Genomic DNA, 17,700 nt, shown 5'->3' with positions numbered 1-17,700 from the left:
ATGATGGTGATGGGGAGTGAAGGGGATTCTCAAAATGCAACAGACAACAAAAGAAGTCCTGCATGCTTAGATGTATATTTCATCATTACTTATTAGCTGATCAGACTCTGGTTCCCTGTGCTTCAGAGGAATATTTTCAATAAATCATTCATCATTTTTTGTGATGCTATGGTTCAACAATAAGTCCTCCTCACGGCTGTAGAATGATCACATGATTCCTAAAAAAAAATCATCTGAAAGGGTTTGAATCTTTAGTTGAATCATAGAACGGACATTCCCATTCAAATCAACCCAGCAGGATGGTCTCAGCGGCGGCCATTTTTGTTTGTACCGTTGCCACTGCAACCGTTGTAGCGAGCTAACTTTTCATATAAACTTACAGCAAGTCGCGGACTCACTAAAGTGCGGTTTTGTAGTAACGACTAAAATGAGCTTTACGTTTCATCCACAAGCTCTATTCACAGCGTAGGAAAGCACATGGTTCAAGTTATTTTCTGTAACCAGTGTAGCATTAAAGCATGGTGGAATTAGCAAGCTAGTTAGCTAGCTTGCTAATTCCACCATGCTTTAGTGCTACATCAGTTACATAAAACGAGTTGAACAGCAGGCGTAGTGGCAGCGCTAGGTCTAACGGTCCCTGCAACTCACTGCCCACCGCTCCGAAGAACGACAAGCTAACTAGCCAGTCATCCGTCTCCACCCTGAACTGTGTCTTCACCATAACAACAACTGCCATTTTATTTAGCACGAGTCAAATGACCATTTGACCACCGTTATCGGTTCTACTCCTACTCTATTTGTACAGGTCTATTTCTTGAGCACTGTACCTGCCCGTTAGCCGACATGTTTGGATGGACGATGTGTACACAGATAGTCGTACTTAGTCATGACATTTGTACATATGAACTAATCAAACAGCATCCACACCTACGAACATGTTCAGAACATCATGAGGATGTTTTTGAACTTTGAGCTTAGAAAATAACCGTCTACAGATAAGAGTGAGGGCTTTTATTTTTGAAATATCTCCTCAATAAACCGGCATGATTGAGACAAAAAACAAACAAATGAAGAATGACATTAGAACTGAATCGGTGTGCATGTTTGTGACATGAAGCACTCGTTCAGGCGTTGCGGAACGCGTTGTAAACCACAGCCCAAGCAAAGCGTCGCCGTAACTCGTGTGCCATGCCCGCCCGTCTACAGAGTTCAGCTCAGTCAGGTAAAGAGGAAAAACAAGACAGTACAGCAGAGAGAAGCGTAAACAGGTCACCGCTCTGACGGGGCACTAAACGTCACTGAAAAGCAGCTTCTGTTCCAACCAAAGCCTTTACTTCACCTGATTATGACACACTGGCCTCATCGATTTATGGTAGAAAATATTCATACGTTAAAGGCTTTACTTAGACCTCTGGGTATTAGAATAACAGATGACTATTGAGTATAAAAATCACTACTAAGTGCAGTGTTTCTGTATAATTGTAGCGTGTATGTAACTCTATGAGTAACAAAAATGAGGGTGCTGTATTTTTAAAGGGATGGCCAGAAGTAGAAATTAAACTAAGGCAGCGAGGCGAGGCCAGCCATGCGGCCCTGCGCTCTGTTAGTTGAGCAAAAACGGGTTGATTTATACCTCTGTGCGATTCAGTTTAACCGACAAGTAGTCATAACCATGGCAACGTGCAAGACTTGGTGAAAATGTACTCCAATCAGATCTGCTTTTGCAGCTTACGTGTTGTTGGTGAGAGCTGACGTGTGTGTGTGTGAGTCATTAAGAATTGTGTGTTTTTTTGTTTTCCAAGAAGGTGCATGCAAACTTTGCACAGGAATACCCACAACCCCTTTCATGCAGCTCTTCACATGTTTGTTCCCACCACAGAGGCATAAATCCACCGTAAGACGTGTCCCTACCCAATCAGCTTTACTCTTTTCCCCTGCGACCCCGCTAAGGCCCGCCTCCTGCAAGAGTTCAACAGCAAACTGACAGATCAGAGGCACACAGCAGCCCAGATACAGCACATCCCCAAAAACATTAGACTACACAACACATGCACCACACAGGTTTGACTTCCTCTAGGATTCTGGGAGACCTACTAAATCATTTCATGCTATGGAAGTCTGTCGTTATGGTTTATGACATTTGACTGACAGGCCTGGGAGCCAATGATCATGCAGGTTGTTGAGACAGTAACCAGTTAAAAGGGAGTTAAGTTGATTAATATCTGTGAGAACATTACATATGATCAAACCCAGTTCAACAAGTTCTGGTTTATTGAATTGATCCTGTTCTGTTCTGTTTTTTCAGAACAGAACAGGATCTGTTTTTTCCATTTAGGTTTTAATTACAGGGAATCAAACCAGAGAGAAATAAGTCAAGTGGCTTGCATCAAGTGTTTTCTTACTGCTTATTATTATTTACGATTTTTGACATTTAACATAATGTAAGTCAAGCTAATTTACTAATTTAATAAATACTGCATAATAAAATATCTTATCAAAGTAAAAAAATAATTCGTATCTTTCTACAAATGTATTGGTATTTATTTTAATAAATAAAAATTACAAATGCTTTAGTTGAATATTATTATTATTTTTTGCATCACAAGGATAGAATGAATAAATGGAAATTATATTCTTTAATTATAACAAAATGTCAAAGTATAACTGATCATGTTTTTAATCTAATATATTAACATTAATTTAATAAATAAATAACACATTTCTTGTTTGTAATAATTGTAAAGTTAACAACATATTACATCATTAAAAACATTATAACGTATTTGTTTCACACTTCAAGTTTCTACAGGCTCAGCGTTGTAACCATGGCAACCACATGACTTCTTCACTCTAGAGATGGTTCCCACTACAGCACATGTATAGAAATCATGCCTTTTCCATAACAAAGCGAGAGTGCCTGCTTAATACTTTAACATTCCCCTCGTTTTCTTTTTTTTTTTTTTTTTTTTTTTTTTTTCATGTTAGCTTTTAAAAATCTGTTTGGAAAAAAGTTGTATGGAGAATGGAGGAAGAGGAGAAAAGATGAGGAGTAGGAAGAGGAGTGCTTACGTAGTTGTCTCGGGCAGACCAGGTCGGGTAGAGCTGCATGTGGAGTTGTCTCTCTTTCCGGGCCAACTCGTAGTATTTGGCCTGTTCCTCCCGGGTCAGCGCATGCCACTGGAGACACAAACAAAACAAAACGAAACAAAACCAAGAGAGAAAATGTTGTTATTATGATCCAGTTATCACACAGTAGGTATTTGCCCATACTGTGTACTGAAAGGTATTTAGTGGGTGTGACTGCTGTTTGAAAGGGGAATGAAAGGAATAGATTTTCCCCCTTATATCTAAAATGATAAACACTGCAAAAAATATATTTCTTTCCCTTTACACTGAGAGTTGATAATATGATAACAACAATAAAAATAATAACAACTTAATTTGTATACCACTTTTTTTAAAACATAGTTACAAAGTGCTTTATGACCTAAGGGACAGAAATACAATTATACAATAAAAGTTAAAAGTAAAGCAAAAATAACATGAAACAGATAAAAAAACTAAATAAATAAATAATACTACTGATAATAATAATGACAATAATAAATAAACAAATAAATTGATAAATATATATATTTTATTTTTAAATCTATTAATTAATTAATAAATGGATTAAATAAAATACATAGATCAACAAAATAAAATAAAAATGAAATTCATTTTATTTTATTTAATCTATTTAATAATTAATTAATACATTTAAAAGTCCTGGAGAAAATATGACATGAAAGTCAGTTAAAAGCCAGTTTTAAAATCAGTGTTTTTAGTTTTAGTAGTTAGTAGTAAGTAAGTAGTGGTGCAGATAGATATATGAATAAACATTAATTCATTCCATAGTTTAGGTGCCACCCTCGGATGCAAACCTAGACTTTGTTTGGTAGAAAAAGCTCTTCTCACAGCTCCTTCTAGTACGAAACAGCCCGATCTGCATCTGAACTGTATGAATCATTTAACATACTTTACTGTCTTAATGTTCTTCAGGGTCCCAGTACCACCAGTCTGTGTTTTTTATAATCCCAGTAGCACCAGTATGTGAGGGGAATGGAGTTCACGTTACCACGGTCCTCTCATGTTCCTCATGTGTGAAATTACAAGCTGACCTGGAAACAGGATTAGTCTGCGTTCACTTGTGTGTGTGAATCCCTCACCCTTCGTCCCAGAATCTGGTTGATGGCGGCGCTCTCCTTTAATGTGCACTCGGCGATGACCTTCGCCCTCATCTCCTTCATGTAGAGCATGAAGGCGTTCAGGGGTTTCTTGATGACCGGCTTCTTGGGCTCCTTCTCCCGCTTGGCTTCCACATGCGGCTTCCTGAAGTGGGGGGAGAGAGGAAGAGGAGGAGAGAAGGGGGGGAGAGGAGTGTGGAAGGAGGAAGGAGGTGAGGAATTTGAGCAAAGATGGAGAGAATCAGAGCCAGTTTTTTTTTATCTCTTTTGGTTTGTGTTTACAAGGCATGACATTTGGTTTTGATAAAAAAAACAATAGATTCACGAAACATATCAGACAATACAAATATATAAAAAAAAGTTTGATACTTAAGAATATTGATAGCACTGTCATGTCTGTAAGTTAAATACGAAGCTGCATGGAGGAGACGAGATATGATGAGTTAATAAGTGAGCTTTAGAGATGCTGGAAAGTGGATTTTGTTATTATTGGAAAGAGCCAGGCTAGCAGTTTCCCCCTGTATCCAGTCTCTATGCTAAGCTAAGCTAACCATCTCGGCAAGAAAGCGAGCAAGCATTTTTTCCAACATCTCAAACTATTGCTTCAAGAGGAAATGCATGTCGACTACAGCTGAAATAATGAATTCCTCATGTTTTATTTTGAATATATTAACTCCTATAACTGTCCTACTATATGTAATAACTGAAGTGTTTATTTGTCAGGTAAAGAATGAAATATATTAAATACTGCCTCAAAAAAGTACCAAATTAAAGGCAAAACATTCAAGAAAAAAATGCATTAAGAGGTGTTTTTACAAACAGTAGTAAAAAAAGAAACTTAAAAAGCTAGAAAAAAGGAGGATGAACAGTTCTGAGGAGAAAGAAAAGCTGAAGGGGGTCGGATAAATAACAAATAAACAAATCAAGTTGAGGCAATACTTACATGTACATGCCCCTGTCATACTGATCGTGCTCCTGTTTGCCTGTAGGGGGCACTATGGCCGGGTGGGGGATCCCCGTAGGATGCATGCCTGACGGGCCCAGCATCAGAGAGTGAGGGAACCTGGTGGAGGTGACAGAAAAAGGATGGAGGGAGACAGACGGATAACAGTCAGTTCAGATACATTCACTGAGTCAGAAGCAGAGAGGACGGAGAGCTGTAAAGCAATAGCGGCACTTTTTTGTGAGCAATGAGCCTAAAAGCGTAAAAAGCTTCTAAAATGATGATTTAAATGCTATAGTTAAGTGCTTTTTACATCTGGTGGATGGTGTTCATGTTGAGTGTGGTGCTTAAAATGTGTGATTTGTGAAGACATGAACAATTGTTACCACTAGAGGGCGTCCTAGCATTATAGAGCGAGAGGTTAGGAGACGAGGAAAATACTCCGTCACATCTTTAACGCCTGAACTCGGTCAGATTTGATCCAAGTCTATTTGTTTGAGACTAAAAGAAGGTTTGTTATTTTAGGAAGTTTTTTTCAGCACCTTGTTTGTCAAAGAAGAAGAAATAGACAGCAGATAGAGTGAACAACTGCGTCCAAAAATATTCCTTTTGTTTGTTTTTAACCTGTATGGTTTAACGTTAAAGGTGGGGTGTACTGCACTTGACAAATTTAGGGTACAAGCAACAGAAAAACATAACTATTAATGTATAAATCAAGATTTGCAAGTTAGTATTGCTTTTTTCTGGGAAATAGTGAATACAGAGGAAACATTTCCCGTCTGAGCAACAGGTTAAAGGTGTGATATCGAGGATCCTGATCATGTGAATATCTGGCTCACTGTAGAAATGTCCATTTATGTGATATGATACAAGTCTAAAACACACTATATGAGAAACATCCTTTAGTTGCTGTGTGAAGGAGGCCTTGTGTAGAAAAGCGCTGCGGGCGAGAAAGCATCTGTCTGTTTGCAAGCACCGACTTACGTTCTGTGTGAGACTGATCAGGATCAAATTAAATTAGAGGCACAGCTAAAGAAAATGCACAAAAAAAAGCAAAAAAAACCTGGCAGACAACAAGAGGAAGACATCTCAATCACACTCTTATTTTTATTGTTCCTGCAAATGTCCTTGAAGAACAAAAAACGGCACAACAGGATCTCACACAAAAATTGCAATTGCAAGGGAAAAAAGCAGCCCTGATGGTACTCAAGAGAGTGTATCTGTGTGTGTGTGTGTGTGTGTGTGTGTGTGTGTGTGTGTGTGTGTGTCTGCAGCAGCGGCTAGCTCGACTCGGCTTGTTTTGGCAAAACTCTGAACTTGTCCTGTTTACAGCACACCGGCTCCAATAGGACTTTCACAGAAGCTGAACACGGCGAATGGAAAAGATAACTGAATGTGCTATAAACAGGAGTCCATGATGCAAGAGCGTAGCTTTTTTTTTTTCTTTTTTTGCTTTCTCTCTCTCTCTCTCTCGGCTTTTAGTGCTGGCTCGGCCCGACCAGCGGAGGGCTACGATACCTGGAGTAGGAGGCGGCCCCGGAGAGGTTGGACGGGTAGGACTGCCTGAATCCACAGGGGGACAGGCCCGGGTAGACGGGCTGGCTCTGCCTGCCACAAGCACAGCGGAGGGGGAGAGACGGCGACAGAGGGTGACTTTTAGGTAAAAAGGCTCACAGGTAAAAGTTTGGTGACCCCTGTGAGGATGTTTTAGCCCTTTTTGAGTGAAAATGTATCATTTTATATTGAAGAAAATCAGAAAAGAAATCACTTATGAAATCACATTTCTGTGATAAAGAGAATCTAAACTTTTAAACAATCTCACAAACATCCTTCCAGCTTTAATGTTGATTATTATGTAGCTGGAATAAGAAATATTTCCCCGTTGTTGTCCTGCAATTAATATTCTATCTCTTATCATTTATAATTAATATAACTTGGAGTTTTAGGAGAGATCTTTGGACAAGCCTTCAGCTTCCCACCTCTCCTGTGCAGTTTTTCTTTTAATACAAATAAAAGGTGTTATATGTTGTATTTTGTAAGATGCAAAAAAAAGAAAAAAAAAAAAAGACAAAATCTCATTGTTCAATGAAGTGAAATCTTGTGGTTTAATTCCTATTTTACATCTATAGAAGCATCTATTGTAGGAGCTCTTGTGATGCACGGTGATCCCCCCCCCACACCCCCGGAGCGTCTGGATCAGCACTGTTGACAGCTGCGTGTCAATACTTGGCTTACCGGGAACAGAAACACACACACTCACACACCGCGGGAGGTCGAGGGTGGGGATGGGATGTAAGAAACAGCCTTTGATATGTAGAGAACCACACTTCTAACCCCCCCACCCCCCTCGACTCATCCCTCAACGCCTCAACATATGCACACACACGCACTCCAATCCACATCTAGCATTTAAATCACCTTTACAGTCAGTCGTCATCACCACACACACACACACTTCCTCGTCTCTTCCTCTTCCCCCTCCTCAAACACTGTATCTGTCCTTTAGCTCCAGGAGGAGGCAGCGCTACACACACACAGTTAAAGCCCAGCAGCAGAGGCCTTCAGCTGGGGGAGAGACTCATGGATCTCTGGGTTCAGCTGCCGTGGGACCGATCCTGCTTTAATCCTGTTTTAACCGTCTACAGCACGGGTGAAGTGATGCTCAGATAAAAGCACTTAACGATCTGCTGCAGAATCCATAAAACAAAAATGCATGTTTCATTAGTTCTTTGGCACATTTCTTCACACACTTCAACAGTTTCTGAGTGACGGTGACGCCACACTGAAACAGAAACATACCTCCCATGTGACAGGCATGGCTGGACAGAGGAATGCTGGGAATGAAATGGAAAAACGAGGCGGCCTGCTCTTTTGTTCTGCTCGCTGCAGCGCCTTGTGCAATTTCTTAGTTAAACTTGGTCTACAAGTGACAGCAAGGTGATAACAGCCCTACAAACCGATAGATCCAGTAAGAGGTTATGTGTATACACATGTAGGTGAATGGGGAATAGCTTTATGCTTATAGTAACTGTTTGATCTGACACTAAAGGTCTCAAAAAGACCTCAGGATGCTATTTAAGTACTGTATTTTGTTAAAGGCTCTTTTTTTTCATCCGTTACACAACTATTTCTGTGACTTTCCTTGTGAACCACAGAGTGCAACACTATGAATGTCCTCCAGGAGAGATTATCTCAAACTGTGTGCCGTTATTCCACAGTTATATATAAACTATGAACCCTAAACTAACGCTATGACAGACGGCTTTTTACCCCATTTGTCGAGGTCATTTGTTGGCAAAAGTTCACCCCAAAATCCAAAATATATATTCTTCATCTTTCCTGTAGTGCTGTTTATCAATCTAGATTGCTTTTGGTGTGAGTTGTCTGATTTTGGAGAAATCTATCTGCCTTCTCTCCGATTTAATGGGACTATAGTGCACTTGCACAAAAATATACATTTGAGCAACTCAACAGCAATGTCTCTTACCAGGAAATCATGACCTGGTTACTCAAGAAAATCAGTGCTTGTCAACTTGTTGTAAGCAGTTTCACATAGGAACTATTTTCTTTAAACTGTAGTTCCGACATAAAGCTGCTAACAATGTGGTCTGTGGATTATTTTAATAGATTTTCAAACATATTGTTTTGGTGTTATATATTGGAGAGACGGCAGACATCTTCAACACTAGGCAACTAGAACAAAAACCCACTAGAATGATGAATAAAACTACGGGGTGAACTGTCTCTTTAAGAAGACATATACTCTGTCTACTCTCACTCTGCCTTTCTTGATAGGAGTTAAAGAGGCTTTCTAACAGCCTCTTCAGCTCTCGTTTCACACTGTATTTAATAATGCAACATGTTTGTGAGCGTCGTTCTCCCACCACAGCGGTCGCCGCTGCAAAGCTGCATCCTCACAATAAAAAACAGAACTCATCTCAAGTAATTCCTGCTCTCCTTCCTGCTCCGAGGCAGCTAACGGGGGACATGTGGAGGTGGTCATGGAGGAACAGGAGACCAGGCTAATAATGAAAACAACAAATAAACAACAATCTGACATTTAACCACTCATTGTCTATGCTCTCCCCTCCTCCGCCAACAAAGACACACACTACAAGGGGCCAAAACAAGCAGATAATCTGGTTTAAAGGAGATTAGCTGTTAATAATATTTCTGAAAATCCACAGTGATGTGTCTGAAAAAGATAAAAAGGCCTGTAAATCACAGACTTAAGGAATATCTGGGGACGAACAGAGAGTTTTTCCTCCAGAAACATGAAAAAACGACGTAAACACACATGTATGTGTACAAAGAATTGCACAAACTAAGTTTTTAAGCTTCCCTTCCAAATCTCCAAATGACATTTGATGTAAGCCTTATACTGCTCCTGGGGGGGGATTTGGTCCAAGCACAGATACTGTAGGTTGCAATAAATGGATTTGCGTTGATCCATAAATCAATGGACGTCTGACATTATAAGTCGACAATAGCAACAGCAGGACATCGCCGGCTCACAATCGACTCGGAATAGATGGAAGCTCTGAATGAAAGGACTAAATATAGAGCAGATGTGGCCGTTTTAGAGACGGAGCTATTTCTGCTCCTTCATCCCCAAAAAAAGGAAGTGAAAACACTGAGAAACCAAAACACACAGTGGTGGATAAATAACCCAAAACACATATTTTGATGTATAAATTCTGCGTCTTTGCTAATTTATTCATCTACCTGAACCTGACAACATTTCCCAGAATCCACCACATCTGGAGGAACACTGCAAGTTGCATATTCAGATGTAATATTGCGTGACTTTTCCTTCGTTGCTAAGATGTTCTCTTGGCAACAGCATTTGTCAATTTATTGATAATTTAATTTTCCTTTTAGTCAAAACATGCACGCAGAGGGACTTGTGATGAAATAGAGTTTGTGACTCAACACTAGTTTCATTTTTCTTTCGTTTTTTACAGAGTTGCAGTCGTGCACATTCCTCTTTGTTTTGACCGAAGGCCACAAACACAGGGAATCAAAGGAGGTGGTTTCCATGACAACGGGGGTCCTTGGGTTAGCTGCGCTGACACCAGGTGAGACAATGATGTATGTAACGCTGACCCGGGTCACTGTGTGTGTGTGTGTGTGTGTGTGTGTGTGTGATAATGATGATAAAGATGATGATGATGATGATGATGATGTTTAGGAAGGTAGAGGTGAGTTGTGAACGTTAGCAGAATGCATTTTGGGAAAGATTAATGATTGAGGGTTCGGGGTTCAGATTAGATACGGGTTAAGTTTGGACTACACAGCAGAAGCATGTCTGTACAGGTGGAACAAACGATTATCTTCATTATTGATGAAACTGCTGTTTATTATTTTTATTGAATCAATTAAATGTTTGGTGACTAAAATATCAGAAAACAGTCAAAAACATTCCCATCAAAATTACCTTGTTTTGTCCGACAGTCACAAATGCAAAGATATTCAGTTTACCAGCACATGTACAAATGTGTGTGTGTGTGTGTGTGTGTGTGTGTGTGTGTGTGTGTGTGTGTGTGTGTGTGTGTGTGTGTGTGTGTCTGTGAGTGACTCACCAGCCCATGGAGGGAGTAATCTGGCCGACGCCGCCTGGAGGGAGGGAGTAGTACCCTGAGAGGTCCTGGGACTGGTGGTGCCTGGAGGACACGCCTGGACACACACACACACACACACACACACACACACACACACACACACACACACACACACACACACACACAAACACAAACACACAAACACATAAACACATGTATTAACATCTTTTGTCTCTTGCATTTGGTCACTAAAGACGTCATAAGTACAGACACACTAAATAGATGCTGCCATGTCTCTGTCCTTTAAAGACACACACACACACACACACACACACACACACACACACACACACACACACACACACACACACACACACACACACACACACACACACACACACACACACACACTCGTTAGGTCAGTGGCCCCCAGCCCGGGTCTGATGGGCTATTAGCGCTATTAGTAGTCTGGGAACCTGGTATTAAAACACAAAGATAGCCTTAACGCAGGTCACACACTTCTGTTCCCATCCTGTGTCACAGTGTGTCTCCGAGAGTGTGCATGTGTTAGTGTGATACTGTGTGTGTGTGTGTGTGTGTGTGTGTGTGTGTGTGTGAATGTGTGTGTGCGGAAACACACCAAATCTACACAAAATTAAAGTTCCTTGTAGTTTCTTTAAACAAATGTCTGTTAAGGCCGAAGGAGGTGACACAACTGTGATAAAGCTTATTGCCCACTCCTGAAAGTATTGCATAATTTATATATTTTTTTATATAACTGGTTGTCTGTGTCAACATTCCCGGAAATAAATGCTGCAATACAGTTTTTCTCCATTGCATACACAGATTTCTTTTTAACTATGCACATCATTCTTAAAACTTGAAGCTCAGGCATCAAATATCGGTGTGTTAGTGGATTTAACTGGACGCTCTACACTAAAATGAGAGCGCTGTTGTTGGAAAAAACCAAACAGATGAAAGAAAAACGTTCTAATTGATGTGTGTAGTGAAAATTAGTGAAGATGTCAATGATGATGATGAGACATCAGACTTAGAGGAAATGTTGTCCATAGCTAACGACAGGATTTAGTGAAATGTAATCCACTAGCTTAAAGAAAAAGTTTAATAAAATAGTATTCTCATGATTATTTATGACCATTTTGACAAGTTTGAACCCTAAAAAGACTCCAGACAGCTAAACTCTGAATTCAACTCCATTGTTTCCACTCAAATAGAAACTCTAAATCAACCAGGACTTAAGTCTTAAAGATCTCCACACAGACATACTAGCAGACAGACGGACAGACAAGCACCCAAACATGCTCACAAACAAACCTTCTCATCGTCTTCATTTCTACTTTTGGCGAACACGTTTTTTCCCCCGACAAAAGAAAAACACAGACAGCTTGTCTCTCTAACCCTCTAACATATTAAATGTGCTCTCTCTCTCTCTCTCTCTCTCTCTCTCTCTCTCTCTGTGCCCTTCAAAGGAAGTCATTTGTCAACAGGCAGCACCTAGCACTTAGCTCGGCCCGGCTGCTAACCTGTGTTTGCAGCAGAGGAATGCTGTAGATGACTGTAATTTGGCCGTGGCTCCGGGGCCTTTTTCAGGACCCCGAAGCCGCCATAAATCTGGACGACAGGAATGTGACTGAGTCAGTCGACCCGTCTCACCACTCTGGTCCTCCCCCCCCCTCTGTCTGTCCCGCCACGCCCTTCCTCCCTTCTCCTCTCCTCCCTCATCCTCTGTTACGCCTCCTCCTCTCTCTGTCCTCCTCCTCACCTCACCTCTCCTACCTCTCCCTCTTTCCTTCGCCCATTCCCAGAATTTAGCCACCCCCTCTCTCCACTACATTTATGATCTCTCCTGCATTCATTGTCGTCTTCATATCCACCTGTCCTGTCAGCAAAACTCCTCTTTCCTCACACTCATCCATCTATTCTTTACTGCATGTGTTTACTATTTTAATAATGTGAGTTGTTTGAACAAATTAAGTCTTCAGTCCTCCAAAAAAAAACTGAAATTGAAGCTTTAGATTATTTAGTAAAACTATCATTTTTGACGTAGCAGGCTAATTGATGGCACAAAAAAAGGGAATTTAATCATATTTCAAAATGCTAGTGCATGAATCAAATTTGTTTACAACAAAATAGTAACAGTTTGGGAACCATATATTATACAAGACTTAACGCACTGACTTGTATTCAAACTAGGGCTGGGCGATAATTCAATAAGATAATTTATCCTCTTTTTATGGACTCATACGTCTTGATACTTAATTACGTCGTTTAAATTTATAATAACAAGCAAATATCAACATAAATGTGTTGGAATATCTGATAATTTTGACTTTAGTTCTTAAGAAAATGAAAAATATATTCTCTAGTTTTCATTTGTCAAGTATTTAATCCACACAAAAATATGCTTTTTCCATGTGGTTATATCATATAGACTATTTATTTATTGAATAAACAGAAAACACTGTGACGTTTGTTGTCATTGAGATATGAAATGACCTTTTATGGGATGAAAGATTTTGGCCATATCGCTAAACAGTACAAATCTCTACAAACATGAGATGATTTTGTAAAAAAAGCCACTTTTTGCTCTCTGATGGCTGCTGTAACATCTGATCCATCACAGGTCTGCATGTGTCACCGTTACATCATGGAGGTTATGTGTTAAACTGAGACACATATAGAGATCTCCATCAGGGTAAATTCCACTCACTGTAAACGCAGGGTTAACCCTCAGGCTGTATTCAGACTGACAACAGCACACCGTGAGAAAACACAGACTCCACACTTATGTCCAAGAGAGCACAGCAGCATTTTTGTGCAGCTCAGTCCTTCATCAACAATCAAATAAGTGCAACGTTTTGTGCCTTTAGCACGCATATCTTAACAGTAACAAATGCCTTTGAAAAGCCTGCTTGACTGCAACTCCCAAGGTGCATTTTGGCAATAAACATCCACTTACAGAGCTTAAAAACTGTTTTAAATGCATCATTTACGTCAGGCAGAAGCTAAAGATTACTCTGTTGAGAAACCTGAAAACATAATCTGCAGCTTTAAATTATTAAAATTTGAATTATGAGTCAATATTAAAAGAATCCTTCCACCAAGAGTATTGAATCATCTACCGCTCTGATTCACTCCGATGACTGTCTTCTTCCCGTAGCAACGGTGGCTGAGGCTCATGGGTATTGTAGTAGTTTTGAGCCATGCCAAATGACGGACAAAACATGATTGAAATAAATGAAACTATTGGCCATAACATGCACCCATTTGATGGTTACATATCAGGGTTGAGTCCTATGAAACTGAGAAAAGGTTTGCCACAATGATCATTTAAAAAAAGTGTAGTCCTGTCTCAGTAATAAAGTACAAAAAGCAGTGCAATATTCTTTATTTCCCTACATTATGTCAAATATCTTTTTACTGAGCAGTTTTAGTTCAAATAAATTGACATTCAAGACTAATTTTCATGTTATTTTACTTATGAATGTAGCATCAGAGTCTAAAAAAGGTAATAAATATCTAGATAAAGAAAAGAAAAACAGTTTCAGTATATTTCAGCACACTGACGTAGGCCATTTAGTTGTTTTGCCAGAGGGCTATCATGAGGCTGAATGTGCCCTCAGGCTAGTATAGATTTTTCTGTCTATGTTAACATTGTACAGGATGAAAGTGAGAATGAATGTCTTTGGATTATATCTCAGATGAACTCAACAGAACGCCCCACTTAACCTTTCATAACAGATAATAACAATGAGTGTTAATACTTTCTTCTGTTACAGAGATAAACTTCCCAGAAATGACTGTATTGGCAAACATCAAAGCAGAGATCCTTCAACATTTTGACTGTCAGTTCGTCGACGCTGGTTTCTGTAAGTCACGTTTGGTTTTTTTTTCAAAGCCCTGTTTTGTTGTTGGGAAACCTAAAGGGGAAAATTATCACCAGTAATGGGGCAGTTTTCTTTGGAATGCCCCTTTTTTTAAAGCGGCCTTCTAATGACAGCTAAAGCGACTGTCTCATGGTCTCCATGGCGGCGTCTCGGGACGCGACGTTAAAAAGGGAAACTGTTTGAGTCAAACCTGGCGTTGTAAACGTGTGCATGTTAAAACGAGACACGGCGAGCTGAAAATAGTATTCCTTTTTTTTTTTTTTTTTTTTTGCGCTGATAATCGTGCTGCGGTGGTTATAACCACTGAGAGTGAAAGTGATGCTGCATCGGAGCCTTTAAATGACTTGACGAGCAGCCTGTGTGGTGTACATAAAAGAGCCCAAAGACCAGAAGAAACTTTGTAGTGTTTTCTTACAGTAAGGGCGGTAATGAGTGAAGACGACTTTTACTCAAGTTACTTTTATTTAGAGCAAACATCCAAAGTCAAGCGTGTTTTCTTTACAGTGTCGAACCACAGATCATAAATGCAGCGTCCAATATGACTGTTGATTTTTGTTTTATTATTCAGCGCATTTCATTTCCAGAACAGTTTCTCATTTTTCCTCATGCCGTGTTTAAGATGAGTAACTCCCACTCTCGCCATTAGTCATCTGATGATAAAACAAAGGGTACTTTTTTTTGTTTGTTTTCTCTATTAACAAAAGGAAACAAATTACTGTAATAGCAAAAGCTAAGGGTTTAAGCAATGTTTAGCTTGGAAATGAAAACTGATATTGAAATGAAAGTAAACAGAACTTATTAGAGAAAGATGAGGCCAATATTCTATAACAACAAAGTATCATTAGTGTCACGGCCCATTGATTCATACTTGAGATGTCATTTAAAGAAATAATCTCATAATCTCCTAAAACAGCTGGGTTTTGTAGTTTTTTAGCAACTATTCCAGAAACAGGAATAAAATGCATTTGTTGGGGGACTATTTTCAGCTGCGGATTAATACACATTTGCAGCTTTGGTGACTTTATTTTTAGCAGCAGGATGTTTTTTGTAGGTTTGACCCAAAATGAACTACAGTGTGTGTGTTCATGGTAATGAAGGGAAGTGTCACTCAGTGCAATAGAGTGACTAAGTGATGTGGTTGAAGTAGTTTTTGGACAACAACATGGACAAATCGAGAGAGATATATACACACCTGCTAGTAGGATCAATTTTGTCTAACTAATATAGAATATCTCCAGCCTTATTCTTTAAATAATACTTAAAAAATACTATAATAAATAAATGCAGTGAAAATCCAAAGTTCTGCTCAGGTAACTGCAGCTGTTTGCAACTCGTTACTTCACACTCCTGCACACAAAAACAGCAATTTCACAAGCCCGTATGAGAATCTACAGTAAGTGTTAATCGCTTTTCAACTTTGCACTCATAAATGCAGTGAAAATCCAAAGTTCTGCTCAGGTAACTGCAGCTGTTTTCAGCTTGTTACTTCACACTCCTGCACACAAAAACAGTAATTTCACAAGCCCGTATGAGAATCTACAGTAAGTGTTAATCGCTGTTCAACTTTGCACATCAAAGTGTGACAGCAGACATGTTTCATTTCTGCCTTTTACTTTCTGTAATTTACGCTCTATTGTCCGAGCCGACAGTCATATCTGAGGAGCAGTCAACGTAATGTGACCACGTCTTTTGAGTCAAATGCTAAATGTGGCGTTATGGTTGACTGAAGAAATGACTGAGCTGACTGGACTCACCAGCTGGTCATGATGTCAAACACACACAGTCTCATAGGAATGATCATTTCTAGACTAAAAATGCTCTTAAACTAAATTAAAATGAATTAAAACTAAAACTAAACTAAACATTTCAGAAAACTAGGTGTACTCTAAATAATTGTCTTAATATCAGTAATCAACTGGTGAAGTTTCATGTTGATATCTATTGGTTATTTTTTTTACCCTATTCACCTGTAGTGTCTTCAACATGTATGTAATTTAACTAAACATATCTTTAAAGGCCGTTTTCTCTAAATACGTTTTTTTCTCAGACTCTGATCCAGAAATCTCCACTTCAGTAGCTCTTACATACACCAAACTTTACAGCTTCATTCATATCTATATTCTGAAGGTTTCTACAGAGGGGTGTGTTCATATATCATTCATAGCCTGATTCATACCACATTTTTATCTCTAAAAACATGGAGAAAATTGCTATTTTTATGGCTGTTGACAGTATTTTCTTGTTTATGGAGTGATACAACGAGATATCCAAAATTCCCTTTGTTAAAACCATCCATTTCCGTAACCTGCTTATCCAGTTAAGGGTCGCAGGGGTGCTGGAGCCGATCTCAGCTGTCAATGGGTGAAGGCAGGGTTCACCCTGGGCAGGTCACCAGCCTATCACAGGGCAGACATATAGAGACAAACAACCATTCACACTCACATTCACACCTACGGGCAATTTAGAGTCTTCAATGCACCTAAGCTGCATGTCTTTGGACTGTGGGAGGAAGCCGGAGAACCCGGAGAGAACCCACGCTGACACGGGGAGAACATGCAAACTCCACACAGAAGGTTGTCCAGCCCGGGAGCTGAACCCGGGCCCCTCTTGCTGTGAGGCGACAGTGCTAACCACTACACCACCCTTTGTTAAAACCTTTAACTCTAATATGTCAACAAAATAAAAGAATCATTTTGAACCTGGCTTTATCCAATGTTTAGATTTCTGTTCTGGAATTTATGAAAATAAGCACATATTTAATAAGATAAATGCCCCGTTTGCATATTTAAACATACATTTTCAGAAAACTTTTGATGAAAAAATATTATTTTGAGTATTGGTGTTAAGTGATGACTTTCACTGTCATGTTTTGAAATGGCACTAATTGGTCTGTATTTCAACAGCTAATTTTAAGAAAAACAAGATATTTTATATCTAATAAATCAGGTTCAACATTATATAGATAGAGAATTGACACGAGACACAACTTTCTCTTTTAACTTTCATTATTAAAAAAGGGAATATTCCGGGGTTTATGAAGCTGAACTACTACTTAAGGTCCT

The 17,700-nt window shown here is 39.4% G+C and overlaps 1 protein-coding gene across 1 annotated transcript in view; it reads right to left on the bottom strand.

Annotated features, from left to right (window-relative positions):
- tcf7 (transcription factor 7) overlaps positions 1 to 17,700 on the bottom strand; it is a 78,356-nt gene that overhangs the window by 9,019 nt on the left and 51,637 nt on the right. Inside the window, exons 5-10 of the mRNA XM_054625283.1 lie at positions 10,752 to 10,845; positions 6,688 to 6,777; positions 5,170 to 5,289; positions 4,209 to 4,371; positions 3,070 to 3,177; positions 1,912 to 1,959 (exon numbers count right to left, since the gene is read on the bottom strand). Coding sequence (XP_054481258.1) covers positions 1,912 to 1,959; positions 3,070 to 3,177; positions 4,209 to 4,371; positions 5,170 to 5,289; positions 6,688 to 6,777; positions 10,752 to 10,845 — 623 coding nt within the window. The remainder of the gene's footprint in view (positions 1 to 1,911; positions 1,960 to 3,069; positions 3,178 to 4,208; positions 4,372 to 5,169; positions 5,290 to 6,687; positions 6,778 to 10,751; positions 10,846 to 17,700) is intronic.

The sequence above is a fragment of the Anoplopoma fimbria genome, chromosome 24 (genome assembly GCF_027596085.1).
Source record: "Anoplopoma fimbria isolate UVic2021 breed Golden Eagle Sablefish chromosome 24, Afim_UVic_2022, whole genome shotgun sequence".
Taxonomy (NCBI): domain Eukaryota; kingdom Metazoa; phylum Chordata; class Actinopteri; order Perciformes; family Anoplopomatidae; genus Anoplopoma; species Anoplopoma fimbria.
The sequence above is the reverse complement of the archived record's forward strand: the minus strand, read 5'-3'. Positions and strand labels throughout refer to the sequence as shown.